This window comes from Sinohyriopsis cumingii, chromosome 11, assembly GCF_028554795.1.
Source record: "Sinohyriopsis cumingii isolate HCF-2022 chromosome 11, ASM2855479v2, whole genome shotgun sequence".
NCBI classification, from domain to species: Eukaryota; Metazoa; Mollusca; class Bivalvia; order Unionida; family Unionidae; genus Sinohyriopsis; species Sinohyriopsis cumingii.
In genome coordinates this window covers 10,059,990-10,080,764 of record NC_142971.1, presented here as the reverse complement: position 1 = coordinate 10,080,764, position 20,775 = coordinate 10,059,990, and the positions used below count along the sequence as shown (strand labels likewise).

General features: G+C 40.5%; 1 protein-coding gene across 1 annotated transcript; it reads right to left on the bottom strand.

Moving 5' to 3' along the window:
• Positions 1–12,060: 12,060 nt before the first annotated feature.
• Positions 12,061–20,775, bottom strand: LOC149787601 (uncharacterized). Its single transcript, XM_089975578.1, has 3 exons — positions 20,724–20,775; positions 19,034–19,925; positions 12,061–12,181 (listed from the first exon to the last, which is right to left on the bottom strand). The coding sequence occupies exons 1-3, from the start codon at positions 20,773–20,775 to the stop codon at positions 12,061–12,063; spliced, it is 1,065 nt and encodes a 354-aa protein (XP_089831704.1).

Sequence of the window (20,775 nt, the reverse complement as noted above, 5' to 3'; positions counted from 1 at the left end):
TGCTGGGTCGGATATGCGTTTGAACATTTTATACTATTGCGTATATTTCCAAATGGTGATTATCGTCGTCGTACACGAAGTCCACTTCCTGCTATCAAATTCCTGTTATATTTTTTTGTGCGTCAGATTCCTGGTTTATTAACGCTGCTAGTCTCTGATTTGCAGCTTGATTTATCACCTTGCTAACATCCGCGGACATAATTTCGGTACTCGGTCATTTCACCGGTGGTTTTCGTCTTATTAATCGCGTTAGTCTTTCTTTGATTGCCGACAGCGCCTTACCAGCAGCGCTAACAATTGCACCAGGAGCTTTTTCACTAACAACATTAATGGCTTTCATCGATAATTGTTTTGCAAGAGGACCAAATTTTGATGCTAACCCTGCAAATAATCTTTGAGTCACATCACCAAGTCCGTCTCCGTAAGCTGCTCTATAAATTGGTAATCGTGAATTTACTGCTCTGATCTGCACAGGCATATGTCTGTTATATATGACCATTATGCTATTTACTATTGTTTAATCGCTGTAATCATCAACAAGTTCATCAACGAGTTCTCGGTAAATACTAGCATCCATGACACCACCTTGAAATAATCGCCGACAGATATCAGCTGCTTCATTAATTATTTCTGGTGAGTTATTTCCAGCTCGTTTTCCTCCTATGAGAACTTCTAACCGCGAAACGTCATTAAAAATATTATCAGGACAGGGAATAAAACCACTTCCCAAACCACTGCCAGTAGCACCGGGTGGTTTTGTATATCGTTGTCGTTCTTCTTCAACCTTTTCCATAAATGACAAGTAATCGGGATCGGTTAGGTTAACAGGTAATCCTCTAGAAGTAAAATATACTGCAGTAGGCCACTGCTCACGTGTTACTTTTCCAGAATACTCAGGTCTTAAATAAGTCGTTTAATTATATCTTTCAGCAATATCGACTAAATGAGGTTTTGAAGGTCCTCGAAGATTTTTTATAGGGGTCTTTTCAAACATCTCTTCGGGATTCGATGGTAATCCGGACCAGAATTGTTGTTGTTCTATTTGCTGCTGAGACGAAGAAGGATATAAAGGAGAATCATCTTGGTCTTCTTCAGGTGTAGGAGAAGGTATATAACGGTGCGGAACAAAAATATCAGGCTTTTTTCTCTCTTCCCTTTCTTTTTTCTTTTGTTCTCGTACTTTTCGTTGATATTCCTTCTTTTCTGCCAACCATATTTGTCGATATTCTCGTTTCTTTTCTGCTTCTTTTAGCATTTGTTCTCTTTCTTCTTCTTGTCGCTCTTTTTGATTCCTATAATAATCCGTTATCCACTGCGAATAAATTTTATAATCAGTACTCTCATTGTCTATTTGATCATCACCTCGATTTATTTTATACAACCAATCAGTCCACGTTTTTTACCTACTTTTTTAATATATTCAGGTTTTAAAATATCACCTCTGGTATTAAATCTTTCGGCAGCAAACTCACTAAATTTGATTATTTCCCGGCAGGTTTTTGCCTTATAAGATTGAATTTCTTTTAGACCAGCTTTAGTAAATTTCTCCCTAAAATCAACTTCTTTTTTTCCCTTTTTGGTTCTCCAGCAACACCTTCAGGTTGAGGTTCCATTTTAGGTCCCCTGATAGCAGTTAAAACATCTCCAGTAACCGCGGTAATAGGTTTAAACAAGTGTTCCGTTTCCGCTGTGTACACAAATTGTGCTTCCTGCCGCGATTGCACATTTTTTTGAAATCCTCTTTTACAGGGATATATTTTTAAGTGCTTCTTCTCGCTCTCTAACTAGTCTAGCTGTGTAGGAGTCCGAGTGTACCATTATTTGGTATAGCAATTTTTAATTCATAGCAGCAGGGAGGGCGACGACAACGAATTGGTTCATTTTTTGTAATCGAAGCGCCATTAATAGGTTTTTCAACCAGAAACCGTATTTTGGACTAACTCAGGAGGACCTCCCAAGACGGTTTCTCCCTCCGAGAATTCCTCTTGAAACGTAGTCGACGTTATTTCCGGTTGAAACCCTTTTTTTGGAGGGTTTATTTCGACATTTGGAACCTTCTGAATTTTGTAGGATTGGACCCCCCCCCGCTGTTTCTTACTTTAGTATTAGTTGCACAGTGTTGTAGTGAAGTCATCATGTTGCTTACAACTATGCACCACAAATGGTGTCATGTACTTATCAACGTCGTAAATCAAACTACTCTACCTTCAAGTTGTTCAGATTTACTTGCTGATATATACATGGCAAGAAGTTTGTGGGCCACTTGGTGTGAAAGGTGATATTATAATGTCGAGCTTTCATGCACCATCAGTGTAGATTATAGGTACGATAATTCATTGAGATATAGTCTAATCAGAAACAACCTTTGAGCTTTCTGGATATCGTTTGGCACTATATGGGCTCATCAGGAGTTGCAAATTTAAACGGCCGTAATCAATAAGACCAAGAGTTAATTTGGGCTGAGACTAGCTTGGTAAAAATTTGTATCCAGGCTTGCAAACGAATTTAAAATCATTCCACAAAGAACAAACAAGACTGCATGTTTGCAAAATCCTGACTTAAAATTTTACATTACCATAAACTAAAACTTACCTCTCGATTTAGACACCACCGTATGCACGAGGTGATATAAAACAACGGCGACTGAATAAACAATAGGACGGAGTAACCAAACAATGTTATTAAAGAATCTTCGTTTGTCTGTAAGTTCAATGGCACAGGGACGCAACAAATGCAAAGGTGTATGCCTTGGAAAATATTAAGCTGCAGTAGAACATACTTTTATTAATACTATATATCGCCTTACGTGTTGGTACAAGCGCTTGACCGTGTTTCTATGTGATATCGGAGACATGTCCGTCAACAGATATGTGGACGATATCGATATGTACGAGATGTATTATCGCGCGCACCAGCAAAATCTTTCCAACATGAATGTGGAAAATGTTGTCAATGCCGTCGAAAAAGAGGTAATTGATGTCGTCGACAATAACGTTGTCCAAAAGACGCATATGTCATTCAAATAATATTCAAGATTGGGGCAAGAATTGTGGTTTCCAATACTGGTAGAGTTAAAAATTGCTTTTATTACAAGAGTATGCCTACCTCGATTCAACTTATCAATTCGCATGAGACCATGGAAGAAAATTACAAAGAGATACAAGAAAACCAGACATACTTGCGTATGCTCGTCTCCCAGTTAAAATTACACAAGCAATCATCCCACATGCATACAAATCGGGTCTAAAGCGATTCGCCTTATGGTTTAATCTGCCGCGAACTTCCTCATCCAATAATGAAATCAACAGACGTTTGTAAAGATCGTCGCTAGGTTTTATAAGCACTTTCGAGAAGGTTCTAGATGGCTTCTTTCGAGATGCGCGAAGGTTCCTGCTAGGGGTTCATAGTTATTAGAAGCCTTACCATGGATCCAGGCATATCTAAAAGGCAGTCTGTATTCCATGGCTAGCAATGGTAAAAGTGAAAAACAAATGGGAAATCTTGTCTGTGCTAGCCGCAGAGAGGGCGAACAGCCTCTAATTAACTCACTATTTCAAATAATAAACCTTCCTGGAAATCGCAAAAAAGTGTTCGAAATGAATGTCCTTCTTGAAAATCGTAAAGAAAAAAAAGGATTTGCCAATCGAGTGCCAAGTATGAGACTTCGCCCTATCTGCTGCTATTAATTAAAAATTGTATCAAGACCGTGGATCATATAAATTTATCGTTATGAAACCATGCGGGGAGAAATGAGCCTGGCTAAATAAAGTTTTAAAACGATTATACTCCATATCACCGTCACACCAATTTTGATAAATATATCGTAGCGTATGCACACCAATTCCGTTAAACACAGCAAGAATATTACAGTTCTCTCTGATCACTGGTGTTATTTGTGTAAATGTTTGAGTAACATAAATCACATCTGTACTTTTATGTCTTCCGCGCGAGAATACTCTGGCAGGATTGGACTGTTTATCTAACATCACATCATCGTACACTACTAAATTGTTAACAGACCCGTCAAGATCATCCACAGACGGTGATTCATCAATACTAGTGATAAAATTAATAACATCGTCGTTGTTTTCATTCAACGATTTTGCGCGTTCATTAAAATCTTTCAGCACATCGTAGCATCGCTGATCGCTGACGGAGCTATCAAATACAATTTATCCCATTTCATCCACTTCATTATTAAATTAAGTAACAGTTGTGTTTTACCACTCCCAGATGGACCTACAATAATCATTTGAATAGAATTTGGTAGCATCGGATGATGCTTAATCGGTTCGCGCTTTCTTGTTGCCGAGAAATCAGTGACTTCCATGTTATAGAAACATAATAAATAATATGGATTTATATTGTGTGAAATGTAGGACTCGTGCCCCCACAGGTGAACTAACAGCTATTACAACAATACAGGTCAGCAGTTACAGGTAAGTGTGAACAATGTGGTACAAAGAAATTTAAGTTTATCTCCCGTGACAAGTCAGCGTTTAAACAAAAACGAGGAGGTGATATCACCTCTCAGTTAGCAAAGTTACCAGGAACACGATGGGCTAAGTACCCAGGAGAAAACCTCCTGGATATAACTACTGCGGTCCTGGTACTCGACTTGATATCAAGCTTGATAACCAAGCTCAGCCAAGGCCTGGTGAGTATCCAGTAAACGCTATTGATAAAGCGTGCCACGTTCATGATGTAGCTTATAAAAGTAAAAACCTACAAGCTAGACATATTGCAGATGTAAAATTAATTCACGCGATAAATTCCATCAAAAATAAAGCTTTCAAAGAATCATTAGCTATTTGGTTGGTCAGATCTGCAATGAAGGGTAAGCTTGTATTGGGAAACGGTAATTAATCATCCGAATATTGAAATAATGGAGTCGATTTATTATTCCCCAAGAGGATACTGGAGGGGTAGAGTAGCGATTAGTAAACTCGCTTCGGCGGCAGGTGTAGAACGTTCTACTGCTGAAAAATGGTTAGCCCGACAGGCAATATGGCAGATTTCTACCAACGCCTAAAACAATACAGTACGCACATTTTGATGGCAGCGTCCCTAATGACGTTCATCAAGCTGATATTTTATTTTCACCAATTGATACTAGACGTCCAGTAACATACAAATACGCGTTAAATGTCGTCGATGTTGCAAGTAGATATAAAGAAGCAGAGCCGTTATCAACAGAGACAGCTGCTGAAGTAGATTCTGCGTTTAAACGAATTATCAACGAGTACTCCTACGATGGCCACAGCTGCTACAGAATGATCCTGGCGAAGAATTTCAGGGCGCAGTATCATCGTTGATGAAGCAACATAACGTCAAAATACGACGAGGACATAGTGCAATTCACCGCGATCAGGCAATTTTTGAGCGATTTAATCGAACGCTTGCTGAGCGGTTATTTGGATATCAATACGCGAAGGAAATCATTCAAGATACTAGATCTCGCGAATGGGATGGAAGATTACTAAGTGTGATAGCTGCGCTAAATAATGAAATTACTCGAACAACCAATATTAAACCTATTAATGCGATCACAAAAGACATATATTCGTACAACGTTGTGATTTTTCAGCGCAGCCAGCGCTGAGTACTGTCACTGTAAGATATTTATATGGACACATTTAACTTGAAGGTGGTATAATAAAGAGCAACTGATCATGTCTGGAGTATTACAACACACAAAATTTCCAGCGTGGTGAGATCCACGGGTAGACCTGCAATCTACAGATTAGATTCAACTGCTCCTCAACGTGGATTTACACGTGAACAATTACAAGTAATTCCGGAAAACACGCAATTACCACCGCGATCACTTAACTAGCGCCGTTACGTTGATTACACTTGAGACAAGTCAACATCACATTTTCACGTGTATGACCGCGACTACTATCTTTTCTACTACGATAAATTGTCTTGGATTATTACTTGAGTATTGCCATAACATTACACAATTACAGCTCGCACAGTGATTATTCTGCTGCTGATTCAGCATGTTGATAAATTCGACATCTAGATCAAATTCCCGATTATTATTTTTTTTGTCTTTGTTTATAACCGGCTAATTTTTTTCTTACTATATTGCTGTCAATAACATCATCAATAATATCTGTAGCGTCTATAACAATTCTCCGCAGCTGAGATATTCCTCTGACTCGAGACATTGTGAGATAAGCTAAGTCTGACCATTCCACACGATCATCTACAATCCAAACTCGAGTATCAGAGATGGTTAACCCCTGAGATGAGTGAATTGTCATTGCGTATCCTAACGTCCACGGGGATTTTTCTATACCCAGCGCATCCTCAACAACACTGACTTCAACTGCGACAACATCATTTGATACTAGATTCTGTTTCCTCAAGGGTCCTGGTATATCAACGTCGATATTCTGTCGTCGTGTATCAGCTGGTCTATAACACAATGGTACACGTAACTCTGAGAAGTTTTCTTTATGCTTTTCAAATAACCTCCGTTGAAGTGTATCACGAACTATCTTTCTACTCGCCACTATGAAATCATTTGGTCTCCACGTTTGCAGAAAGTCGTTCATTGAAGTTTCTGAAATTATTTTACGCATTATTTCACACTGAATTTTATTCGGTTGTAGTCAGATTAATTTGTTAAACTCCCTTAATTCAGCCTCAAGAGATCTGTGATCATCAGTTATCTCCTCGTAATAATCTACAAAATTCTTTAACCAATCATGTGGAGATGGTCCAACAAACGGCGGTGGTTGACCGTGATCGCCGCACATTATCACAGCTCTATTTTTCAATAACAACCAATCGAGAAACATTTTTAATATATCTAGCGACACTGTGCACACTTCATCCCAAATAATAATTTTTTGAATATATTTCTCTCCCATTCCGTCAGGAGTCCATGCATCGCCCTGGTATCGAAAAAAGCTGTGATAAGTACATGATTGCATTCATCGTTGTTTCGTTTATCTCGCAAGTCTGTGTGTAGGTGTTAGCACAATCATATCATCAGAATTCTGTCGAAATAATTCGATCACCCGAGTTGTCTTACCAGATCTCCCGGTCCGTTTAGACCGACAATCTTTGGAGCATACACGGATGTCGCAGGCGATAATTCTGATATATGATTGCTGCGATAAATATCTTTAATTGTAACATCTGCGGATTCAGTATAAGTATATAACATTTCCTGTTTTATTATCCACGAACACCATGATCCATCAGTGTTTGAAAACGAGTTACCAATGATGTATATTTGTTATCGATATAAAACGAATCCGCTGCAACTCTGACTGCAGTGTCAGGGAATATATTTATCATCGATAATAAATGTATAGACACATAAGTGAGCATCGAAGATCTTAAATGAGTAAACTGGGGTGCTTCAACATCGACATAACTTACAATAGTACCCAACCGTGTTCTTTCAGATAAGTAAGCGTTTTCTCGACTGACAAATATACTTCTCGCTGTTGCATCAGCGATTATAAAATCATATTCAGCATCATCTAGAATTAATCGTGCATAATATCATTTATGATCATATGCTCCACCTTGAGTAAACTTGCCAATTATTCCTCTACCGAGATCCTTTGAGGTTTAATCATCATCAGGTGATGGTAACCAAACTTCGGTCTGCTTCCGATATGATATAATTGCCTCACTTGCAATCAACGATATTAATATTTTACAATCAAGCATATATCATAATAAAACTATAGGTGCCCAGCGTTTTTCTGAAAAGTGTTACCAAACCAAACAAAACATAACATAACAGATCGGATGAAGACCCTTAGCTATTTGGAATGATACAATACAAGCGAGTCCGGTTAGATCAAAATCAGGTAGTGGTCCATTTATCGATACTCTTGTCATCTCGTTTGTGGGATGTCCAAATCGCTAAAATATCCAGAACACTCACCCAATCCAAGAAAACTTCCCGGATAAAACGAGACCATATCAACCGAGATAACGTCACTGTAATTATACCTAGTATTCCACAATCAGCTGTCCGTATTCACAGCAACTTAATTGTACGTCTTCGAAGAAATTCAAATCGTGTTGCCTTCCACGAATTTTTCTCTCTGGCAGCGTGGGCAGCAACTGACGGAACTGTAAAACAATTATTTAGTAATTGCTCAGTATTCTCTGTTGAAAATTTCTGCGCAAGATTTTTAATTTCTTCATGAAGAGATTCTTTATGATATATTTCGCCGTTAGGTCGTACAAAGTGATCATATTTTTCATCATCTGAACTTCTAAATAACCATACTGACACGGTATCATTTTTACTTATTTCGTGAATAAAATCAAACATGTTTCTTCCAGAGTCTTGGTAAAATCTTACAGTTCGATCTCGTGGAAATATTGTGACTGCGCTGTCCGGGCGTGTGCGTTATGATCAATAATTTCAATTGGAGCTCCTTCGACTTATTCTTTGATTCATATAAAATCTCTTTGGTAAACGTTTTTACTATTATTGGAAATTTTAATTTACTTGATAACTCGGCAACATCATTTATTGTAGCTCCGGTACCCATAACCGATTCAGCCCATTTTTTTTTTAGCCGCGAACGTCGTAGATTCATTAACCCATTTCTACGTGTCGCATTTGTAAAAAGTTCGATTACTCGCACGGCTACACAATTCAGCTTGGAAAATCTCATTGGTGCAAGATCATCGATGTTGGGTTTATCATTTAGCTGATAAATTCCATCAACAATTGCTGTTATGGGATACGCTCGTTCGTAATATGGTCTGTCAATACCAGTCAGTAATGCTGGCTTGGAATTTTTACTTAATACTGCGGTTTTTCCATTAGCAAAGACAGGGTCACGTTTGTCACGGATAATCCAATCAACGGAATCTGTTTCTGCTAGCACAATAAACTTTATTCTGAAACAATATTTCTGATCGTTGATATAATCGATAATCGTTTTCGGCCGCGTATCGTTGATTGTAGCATCAATAACTTCGTCCTTGACAGAGTCATCGCGTACAATTTTGAATGTCGACCAGGTGTGAGATACCCATCATCACGAAATTATTTTTAGCATCACTGATAATATTAATCAGATTGATAGTCGGATCAGTCAGAGTTCGCCTCCGCAAGTCATGGGTTCTTCTGTCAAGATCTAATCTGGAAGATTTCCAAGTATGAATTGTAGATAATCTCTCAAATTCTTCCATATTATATTTCAGACAAGTATTTAAATATTATATATGCGATGACTCAAATAAGAAATCAGTGCAAGTGGTTGATGGTAGGGTCTTCAACTCCTTGTAATAAATCCTGCGTAAATGAATTCTGCGGTCAACATTTGCAAAGCGTGCGCCGAGGAAGTCTTGGTCCACAACCGTGTTTACGATGTGGTGTTGGAATTAGAGAGAAAACACAGTTGTGTGCGTATTGTGGTGGTAAAAAATATAGAGAGTTAAAACGATATTATGATTTTGAAAAATAATAACCCTGTCACTGATAAGGTTATAAGATCCCCTGAAGACTCTATAGCCAGATTTGAAGATAAGTTATAATTTAGACAAATAATATTATGTATAAACGGAACAAAAATAATTTGTTTAAGATCCCACCATTAAAAGTTATGAAGCATCTCGTGATGGTGTAGTGAGACACTGTCAGCGGAAAAAGACCAGTTGGTGTAGTTGATAATGCCTGTTACCTTAGATTTACTGTTGGGAAAAAGCGGTATCTCTATCATAAATTTATATTCGAGACTTTTATCGGCCCGATCAAAGACAGTCTTATGATCGATCATATTAACGGTAACAAACTAGATAATTCTCTTGAAAATTTACAGGCTATCACACAGAGCAAGAATTCTGCTCGTGGGGGGACTGGGAAACATGAGAGAATTTTTAGAAGAAGAGCCGTCAAATCTTTAAATACAAAGACTGGTGGAGAAATAATATTTCAATCAATGAATGCAGCTGACAAGTATTTTGACATCTGCATGCCTTTTGTACGACGTGTTGCAAATATAAAATATAAAAATCATCGTTTTCTCAGAAGTATAAACAGCGGATCTCATTATCTTATGTTTAGATACAGGCAATGAAGAGAGATAACTCTACCATGGATATGTAACGCGGTTGATAGAGTTATTGCTGTTTGCTCTACTGATTAACCGCCTCTTAGTTTCATTATCGCATAGTTGTATACACATTGTACCAAATCAATTGGGCTATTACAGTTTCTCAATGTACATGCTGTCTGAAATAGACTCAAAGGTAAATTATCATTCGTTCCTCGTTTAGTCAGTATCTTTATTTTTTCTCTGTCCTTGATTTCAGAATACCTGTAAGAAATATTTTTTTGTGGCAACGGTTAACAGGGGAGTAAAATAACAACGGTCTATCTGGTATCAGTTCTATTTCAAGCCCTAACAGTTGTCTCCGATAACTTCCCGTACATTTTTATCAAGGACTGTCAGTATGGGCAGGTGATTATTAAAGATAAATTAAAAAAATTCACAGACAATATATTGGTTTTACTGAATCCGTCTGCTTTTCTGGTTCATCTATATATTTTCTGCGATTATAATTAAGAAACGTTCAGAATATAAACAACAAATAAGTCACTCCTATCGCGTGAGCTATCTTTGAATTTCCAAGTATCAGTCAGCTTATATACTATAGGACCCGTTTTCTTATTGGGGTTTTCCCGAAACTCAACAGATAAACACATCTTTCCGCCATGTCAACAAGTAGCGGACGCCTTTTGCACTCTCCAGGAGTTGATTTTGGGGGGAGGGTGTGCAAAATCTGTTGAGCGTAGTAAATGACCCGGTGTCCGTCTGTACCTTCCTATATGTGTTGTGCTGTCCTTACTGTAAATAATGTAAATACCAAAGTCGGTTGCGCTTCCATCAATGGCAACAATGGTCAGTACAATCTTCAATGAGGCTGCTTTACGACATCAGCCTATTCTGATTCGATGATTGTAAATCTGGCAACGCAAAACGGATGATTATCACGCAGAGGGTATTCGGCGAAAACAATAATGTACAAACAATGACTCGATTAAAAGACATATAAGGTCCGGCTTGCAAGATAAATTCATCTCTGTTGCGAGATCAAAGCGTCCAAAATTTTCAGAAATTTTCATACAGAGTTTGGGTATCCAACCAGCATTGCATGGTACATCTCGTTATTTTCTCCAGCGTGACGCCTTTTTGAAAATCAACTTATACAGACCAATGGTGCAAATGACAACAACTTCGTCTTTGCTCTCTTCAGCAGCACGCATTAACTCATCGACGGAAAGGAAGTCGAAGCCTTTATGGAGTACTTCGACCTGGATACGATGATTCTCGGACTTGCCACTTACAGTGACAATTACGTGAGGTCTGCTGTCCCGTCTATGACGTTTACCAATGACACATCCAACAATGCAGATCATATACAGTACGGCACTAGAAATGTCAGAACGCGGCAGGAAATGATGAAACACCAGGCTTAATAGCCATCAATCCAATTTTCAAAGATGGAGTTGGACAGCATTAAGAACACCTTCACAAAGACTCAGTCACATATTTGGGTTTTAAAGAGATGTTTGCAGGGCTATTGTCTGAGCAGATAGTACAGTTGTTTAAACAAAAACAGTCACGACAACGATGGATTTGGTATGACGCCTGCCGCTGTTGCTGGTCATGTTATGTTGTTGATAATAATACTGTGGATGCATATAAAACCCGAAAAATGGTGACTACGGAGGCGCGTTCGATGTTATATATGAACTCCGAAGGCGTGTCATTTCTTTTTTTTTTTCGTTTCTCGCGCCCACTACAGAGTCATGTGGACACGTGTCTTTGGCGTTTCGGTTTATGTCTGATGTTTCTCTGCCGCCAAACAGCCATTAGAAAGTACAAATCACAAAATGTGGTCGTACATGGGACGAGACCGAAACGTTGACACAGGTGTGCAGATTTCCCAGCAATATTTCCCAGAAATACTTCACATCGTTGTACCTAATGTTTTAATTTTGTTTGGAACAACTAAAGCTGCTTACGCAGTCATTCGTTGATATGCATTTAAAGGAACGTGCTACTGCTGTTCCTGACGGCGGTACAGAAGCATCACTGTGATTCTTTCTGGCAAAGTTCTCTTGATGAAGGGAGCAGATAGCTGAATGAGGGTCAATGACGCGCCCGTGGAGAACTTGTAACTGAGCAAAGGTTACGACATAATTTCAAACCACAAACTTCAACTTGGTCTAAGCCATAATAAAGAGCACAGTAGAAAAGATTGTTGGGTTACACAAACACTTTCTGAGGAGAAATGTCTTCATGTAGCTTTACCAAAAGCAGCTTCATTAGCTCAAGGCGGCCAAACAAACCATTTAAGTTTTTGAAGTCAGACGTGGAGCAATTGCAAAAGAAGGTAGAATATTACCGATTGTTGCAACTATTCCAGAGCTGTTGGCAGCCGAGCCTCCTGAGATTGCGAAAGTGGCTGCGGTAGCTAAAATGGCTAAAACAAAAGGCTATTGGTGATCCACAAAAAAGGAAAAGGTCGTCATCTACCCTGGAAAACTCAGAGAGAAAATGTTTTAATCTACCAAGAATAAAGATTTTGATGACAAATTGAATCAAGCGCTTCTGATGTGTCTTCATGCGGGATAAACTTGCACCGATGATTCCACACAAACGTAATATAGCCATCATCAACTTGGATTTTTCAACGGGACACATTAAGTCGCAAATGCAGTACCACCTCGACATATTTTGAATTTTGTCTTGTATGGGGCTTGCACCGTCATCTGAAATTGTTCATTATACACACAGACGTCAGAGTCGTCTACCACTGTATCATTCAATATTGCATTTGCAGATTCTAATGGACAGTTCCATATATGGACATCTCGACTCTGGTCCGCTGAGAGTTCTTGAGCGTTCAACAATATCACAAGACCTTGTTGATTTAAGTTTGTCAAAGCAAAATCTATTAGAGATTTATAGCCGCAAGAGTGTTGTTGGTGTCGACCATGACGAGCTTATAATTTCTGAAGACAGCGCCATAAATTTGCAAACGTCCAACGTGGACGTTAAGGATGATTAAAACCACGAGTCTCAACACGCGATAAACCTTACATAAAACATTTAAATCTGACTAATCATCGACTCTGGAATGTCGGCGGCCTTCGTCAAAGACAACGTTAACGGACATGCAACAATTAAAATTTAAGTAGTCTGGTGATGAAATGAGCTGAGTTCTTATCATGAATGGCAATCGATTTCGATGGATGTAAGAGCTAATCGACGATACTGATATGCGACGAAACCATACGTGACGTAAAGGCCGCCGAGGCAATATTAGCTCTACTCTCGCCATCATGCCGATGATACAACGAATCAAATACGTGGATGAGCATACACAATCACAAAGGATAAAATCCGGCGATGACATGAATGGAGATCTTATCATGAATGGAAATAGAATTTGATGCATGCAAGAGCACATCGACGATGATGATGATCCAACCAAGCAATCCAACTCTCACATCTCCGCCACTCGTAGCATATTAATAGAGCGTAGTTAAAGAAATATTACTCAATAAAGGAGATGAAAAAGCCGACATAACCAATGGCAGACTTAATTTAACTGCTTAATTTCACATATTAAAGGTGCATGAGTCTGGATCGCATTTATTCACCTTACTTGGACTTAGAAGCGGTGGGGTACAATGATAATGTTGGTACATAATGTCTATGTATATGCATCACTATCGAATCCCTCGGAAGACGATACTAGTTCAGCATCTTTCAAACATGCAACATCAAAAATGATTAGTCGATGAAGATAAAATTCAGATCAAGGGACATAACTTCTATCCGAACATGGGCTTAACCATCTATGGCGACAGTGTTTAAGATTTATCACTAAATACAAGTGATTGTTTATAAACAGCCAAGCAATGATAATGTTGCTGAATTTACCGAGGAGACGTTTGCTCTGCAGAGAGCGGATGCTAACATCGAAGACAGTTTTGTTCCTCATGTCAACGAATATCTGCTTCAGAATGACATCATATACGCTCAAATATAATAAATACGACATAGGAGAGAAATCGACAGATGAGACCACCCTGGTGTACCAACTAGACTCCACTTTGGAATCATCGCATAAGCACGCTAAACGATCATCCACTCGCCACATTCCCTTTGGACGTGAAATCAGCAAGGGACTGTTTCTGCAACGATGAAGTTATTATTCACTGACGCATCCACCACGATAACCATCAATTATATTTAACCACCATTAGTGACACGGCCAGAAGAAGGAAAACTTCGCCTGATATTCATCAAAGACGGACTTGTCCATGTAAGAGTTCTCGGAGAAAATCGATCATTGTTTGTTCCAAACACGAGCATAATTAGTGTGAGTTTAAGAAAAGATGTTGAAAAGTCCCAGGATTGCACAATGGCTGTAGACAAGTTTTCAACGGGAAAATATTCCCTGTAACTGCATTACAATTGTAACAGTGAATAAACATGCATGGTTGGAAGTCTGTGGGTCTTGCACTCGACAGTGATTCGTTTGGACAAGGTCAAGCTGCCGGCACATTATTTAACGTGATGGCAGTAATAACAGAAGAATTGATAGACTCTCGAAGTTCTTGATACAGATACAAATAATTAAAGTGGAACAACAGATGTGAGAAGAAATTGTCAAGACATGATTAAGAAAAACGCCGTACTTACCAGGCGCCGTAGCGGACAAAAGCTGGTCCAATCAGAACGTTGCCGGTGAAATTGTAATGGCATATGTCGAGAATTCCAATTTCACGTAATGTATCAAAAATGCTTGTCCTTACAGTTCCATTTTCTACGTCGAGATTTGAGACTGTGTTCGTTGAATTAAACAGTGGAGCTTGTAAGTTATATTTTCTATGTCGAGGTTTTAGATCGTGTCTTTTGAATCACACGGCGATGGTTGAAATTTCAGTGCCATACGTCGAGAATTCCTAAATTATTTATTAGTTCAAAGAGTTTATGTCGAAAGTTCCATTTCATATGTTGAGTTTTTAGATGTCATCTGTTGAATTACACAGCACTGGTTTAAAATTCGATGTCCAATGTCAAGTTTTTAAATCGTATCCTCTGAATTACACGGCGATTGTTGAAATTTTAAATTCATACGTCCTGAGTTTCAATTTAACATATAGAACCACATTGATTGTGCTGAAAATTACATTTCATATGTTCAGTTTTTAGATTGTATCTGTTGAATTACACAGCGGTGATTAGACATTAGCCTGCTTTGTCAAAATTGTTCTTTTTATATGGGGAAATGATGGGTTGGAGTTAAAAGCAACTTTACACAATGTCCACTTTAATAATTCAAAATAATATCGAGGATAAAGATATATCATTCGTTTATTCAATTATGCACGGTCGGCGTTATTTTTAAACAAAGAGGCTGCTTCTCGTTGCTGTAAATATCATCAGATGAAATCTAAATGCTCACCATATGAAATGGAACTTTAATCACAAACAGTTGCATATACAACGTATAAATTAAGTATTTTCCACATATGATATTGGAATTTCAACAACCGCTGTGTAATATAACAAAAAAAGTCGACATTAGAAATATAACTTTAAACCATCACTGTATATTTCAACGTATAAAATCTAAATGGAACTTTAAGGAAATTTGATCTAGCACGTGATATTGTATTTCTCGACATACAGCATCGAAATTTCAGCTACAAGTTTACGACTGGACCAACTTTTGTCTGTTACGACGCCTCATACCGTACTCGCGAAGTACAAACGTGTGTGTGTTTAGGTCTCACTGGATAGTTTCGTATTTTGACACCTCCATAATATTTAAGGTAGAAGGCACGAACCTAATTATCACAAGCCTAGCTTTTATAAATTCACACAGAAGCTAAATCTGTAATGTGGTTGAGATTTACTTAGCGTTAGGCTTGGAAATGGGTTGGCTTGTTGGTGACTGCCTGTTACAGTTAGACGATCATCAGAGATCAAAAGCGTAACTTGTGCTGCAAATGAGCAGCCGACTTGGCTTATGTATTTACATGTGTCTGCTGCAGAAGTAAATATTTAAAAATCTTGATGGTTGAGGGGTGATGAAAAGTATGCTAATTTGTTATAGTACTAGTGAACTTTATTCATGCATAAGGCACATACTGATTCTTTGAGCTGCCTTGTCACAGGAAAATATCCAATATAGATCTTTGCTTCAAAAATGAATATAAAATTTAGGGGTTGGTGGCAGTGTTGGTTCAGTATAAAACCCACCAGTTGCATTAGCAGTTAACCTGATTGCCCCAGTCGAAATCTCACATGAATGCTTTTTACAAAAATCATTAGTTTGTTTTTATTTGTATCTTCAGTGTAAAATTATTCTCATTTTCTGCAATAGGTCATTGTCGGATGAAAATTTACCAGACAAACTGTCCATTGAGACCTTAAGATGCAATTTACGGACTCACCACTGCGACCACCGTTGGCCTTGGAGTGATGAGAATCGCGACTGCTGCGCACTATCATAGGCACGCCAATCAGATTTTTTGTCGCGGCTATATCTATAGTAGCCGATGACACAGGCGTTTCAATGCGTACAGGTACAGGACCTCATCACCCTAAATCATATGAATGCCCCCTAACTGCTCGTGAATTTGCTATAGTGCAACATATGGATTAGACGCACACATCATATAAAGAAGCAAGACTAAATATCATTAAAAATCCAAAAACCCCACCCACCCAAAAAGAACACAATTTTGAACTGAACATTACGACCAATCAAACAAAACAGAACCCCCATATAAATAATGGTAGTCTCTCGAGTCGAGGAAGACAACTTGTGCGATCTCATTCAACGGTGGACGTGCATGTGGCTCCTGAGTCCAAATTCCGATGCACACATGCAGTTACAGGTGGGGCATGGGACACCGGTGGTTGGTGGTATTTGTGATACAGTTCTGTGACGTCTCTCCCGAGTTGCAGCAAGACGCTGGAGGCGGTCATCCTCGAAGGTGGAAGAGACTTTTCTGGTCAGCGCTCGCCAATGGCTTCTGTCTAAGGCAGCGAGCTCGAGCTGGCGGGGTTGGAGGTCTGTCCATTTGATGTTCATCTTGAGGTTGTCTTTGTACCTCTTATGAGGGCGGCCTTGGTTTCGGTTTCCCTGGGCTAGCTCGCCATAGAACAACTGCTTTGGGATTCTGCTTTGATCCATGCGGATGACATGGCCAGTCCAACGAAGCTGGGCCTGGATTGGTTTGGCTTCGATGCTTGTTGTGTTGGCTCTGTCAAGGACTTCCTGGCTGGTGATTCGGTCCTACCACTTGATCCGCATAATGGATCTCAGGGAGCGTCGATGGAATTGTTCCAACTGACTGATATGTCTTCGGTAGAGTGTCCACGTTTCACAGCCATACAAGAGAGACGTGAGGACAACTGCATTGTACACTTTCATCTTTGTTAACAGGCGTATGTCCTTCGCTGCAAAACCTTGGTTCGAAGTCGTCCGAGTGCTTGACTGGCTTTTTGGATCCTCGCAGTGATTTCTTTGTCCAGGGAGCCGTCACTAGATATTGTGCTGCCAAGGTATTTGAAACTGTCCACATTCTTCAGCTGCATGTCGCCAATGGTGATACAGGGTTGTGAGGGGACATTGGTTGGGGCGGGTTGGAAGAGGACTTCTGTCTTTCCTAGGCTGATTGTGAGTCCAAATAAGTTGGAGGCTTCAGAGAATCTGTCCATGATTGCCTGTAGGTGAGTCTCTTCATGCGCCATGAGGGCACAGTCATCTGCAAAGAGTGCTTCAATGATGAGTCTTTCTAGCGTCTTTGTTTTTGCAGCTAGGCGACGGAGATCAAACACTGATCCATCCAGGCGATACCTAATGTAGATGTCAATGTCAAGGTCATGGATGGTATGGAACAGTACCTGTGCGAAGAAGAGGTTGAAGAGTATCGGAGCAAGTACACAGCCCTGTTTGACACCATTAGATATTGGGAATTTCTCAGAGGGTTCACCGTCTGAGAGAATCTTTCTAGTCATGTCAGCGTGGAGGAGCCGAATGAGGTTGGTAAACTCTGAGGACAAACAAGTTTCTTGAGTACTACCCACAGTGCGTCTCTGTTGACTGTATCAAAAGGCTTTGTCAGGTCCACGAAGACAGCATACAGATTCATGTTCTGCTCAAGGCACTTCTTTTGGACTTGTCTCACTGCGAAGATCATGTCAACGGTGCTGCGGTCTGGGCGAAAACCACACTGAGACTCGGGGAGGTTATCTTCTGACACTTCCGCAATAAGCCTGTTGAGGATGATGCGAGCAAGTATTTTGCCAGCTATGGACAGCTGGGAGATGCCTCTGTAGTTACTGCAGTCCACACGTGTGCCTCTATTTTTATAGACGGTCATGATTGATGCGTCCCGGAGGTCGTTTGGCATCTCTTCTTCCGTCCAGATGCTGATCAGCACATCGTGGAATGCCTCCAGAGTCTGTTCACTGAGAGCCTTGTACACCTCCGCTGGGATACCATCCTTTCCAGGTGCCCTGCCACAGTTAGTTTGTTTAATGGCCCTCCTCAACTCCTCCATCGTTGGTGGAATATCCAGTTGGTCGTGCGTTGGCTTCTGGGGTATTTGGTCAAGAACAGATTGGCTGACCGATAAGGGCATGTTTAGGAGCTGACTAAAGTGTTCTTTCCATCTTTCCTTAATGCCATTCTTGTCCTTTATTAGTGTAATGCCATCTGCAGCGAGCAAGGGCGCAGAGCTGGACTTTGCGTGGCTGAAGATTGACCTGATGGCGTTATAGAACTCTTTGGAGTTGTTAGTGTCAGCATAGCTTTGCACTTCATCAGCTTTCTTTCCCACCAATGGTCATGCATCTTGCGGATTTCCCTCTGAGCCTCAGCTTGATAGAATTTGAAGCGGTCTTTTTTGTTGATGAAATTTGTGTCATTCTGCCAGTCCATGAATGCTTTCTTCTTTCTGGCAAGCAGATCTTCAATGGCATCGTTGTTCTCGTCGAACAAGTCTTGATGGATTTGCTTCTTTGGGCCCAGGGTCGCCATATCTGTTTCTCTTATCGTGTCCCTGAGCTTGTTCCATTTTTCGGAGGCATTTCCACATATCGGTCCGTTTGTTGACAGCTTGTCATCTAGTCTCTTCTGGAAATTGAACTTGGTGGAAGGCTGCTGGAGTTTGACAATGTTGAAGGCTGTGCGCACAAGTTTAGGACGCCTTAGGTGATGAGGGGCAATGTGCAGCTGTAGAGTAGTTCTGACAAGTCTGTGGTCTTTCCAGCATTCTGCTCCTCGCATGGCCTTGGTGATGAGGACATCCTTGGCATCACGCTGGCGGACTATTACATAGTTGATTAAGTGCCATTGGCGAGATCTGGGGTGCATCCAGGTGTTCTTGTGTTTGTTCGCCATTCTGAACATTGAGTTTGTGATTAGGAGGTTAAATTCTGCGCATTTGCTGAGTAGGAGCAGGCCGTCGTTATTCATTCTGCCGACACCGTGTTTGCCAAGCACACCTTTCCATCGACCATAATCACAGCCAACACGGGCGTTGAAGTCCCCCAGTAGTATGATCTTGTCGTCAGCTGGAACTGAGCTAAGTACAGAGCTGAGGTCGGTATATAACTGATCGATGGCTTCTGCTGGACTCGATAGGGTAGGGGCGTAGGCACTGATGATTGTTGCATGGCGTTTGTGGCTGATAGGTATTCGCAATTTCATTAGCCTCTCATTGATACCAACAGGCATTTCCGGAAGCTGCTTCAGAAGACATGATTTGATAGCCAGGCCGACTCCATGGATACTGTCCTCATTTTGGGCTTTTCCTTTCCAGAAGAATGTGTATCCGCTTGCTAGCTCAGTAAGAGAACCCTCTTCTGCGAACCTGGTTTCGCTCAAGGCTGCAATGTCAATATTGTAGCGTGAAAAAGCTCCTTAGCAACTAGAGCTGTTCTCCTGTGTGGTCTTGCTACGTTCTCTTTGTCCATGAGAGTACGGATGTTCCATGCTCAATAATAAGTTTTTTTCTTTGATTATTTCGACCGCGGATATGGATGATCTTGCTAGCCGCAGCATGCTGGCCAGATATTTTAGGGCAAGCTTTTTAGGCCACCTTTTCTAGGCCTCTCCCTATTCAGGGTGAGCAGCGCCGTCCTGAAAAGGTCTGCTCAGTCGCCCCTGGATGCTGCCGAACTGTTCTGCTGCCCTGGTTTCAGAGCAAAACGACCACTTGTCCAAGGGCCGCCTACTCTGACTACAACTCCCAGTGGTCATCTCCACCTGTTGCTTCACCAGTCGCCCATCGCCGTAGGACTTTGGTAGGTGCAGGTAAGGAACAATGAGTGTGATGATGAGGATGAATGATAGGTGCACAACATAACCTGTGCGTGAAGGAGATTAAAGTGAAACAGCCTTTGCACAGAGACAGCCTCACTCTCTCGGCCTTGGTAGTTAGAACTCAGTGGTACGAAGATTCGTCACGGCTGGGGACTACTTCGGCTGCATTGGATGGCTATGACGTCTTCCGTGCCTTGTCATACCCTGCACTCTCCACAAAACGTTTGCAGATTCGCCTTCGTGGCCGTTGGATCTCTCAGTTGATCTCTTCCGCCCAGTCTGCCGAAACTGGCTTTGCATGCAAGGATAGGCAAGCCCCTAAGTCACCGAGGGTTTTTTGAGGCCCGTCGGCTACGCTCTACCTGGTTTAGCCGGCCAGTCGAAGCCCTTGCCCGTGGTGTGGCCGCTGCGCAT

Excerpts from the sequence above, each read along its gene's own strand:
- LOC149787601 (XM_089975578.1), bottom strand. The coding sequence starts at position 20,775 with ATGCGCAGCGGCCACACCACGGGCAAGGGCTTCGACTGGCCGGCTAAA. Across the intron at positions 19,926-20,723 it reads CGACTGGCCGGCTAAACCAG|CCTTGAGCGAAACCAGGTTC; the intron begins GTAGAGCGTAGC and ends TTGACATTGCAG. Across the intron at positions 12,182-19,033 it reads AAGCAAATCCATCAAGACTT|TTACAAGTTCTCCACGGGCG; the intron begins GTTCGACGAGAA and ends ACCTTTGCTCAG.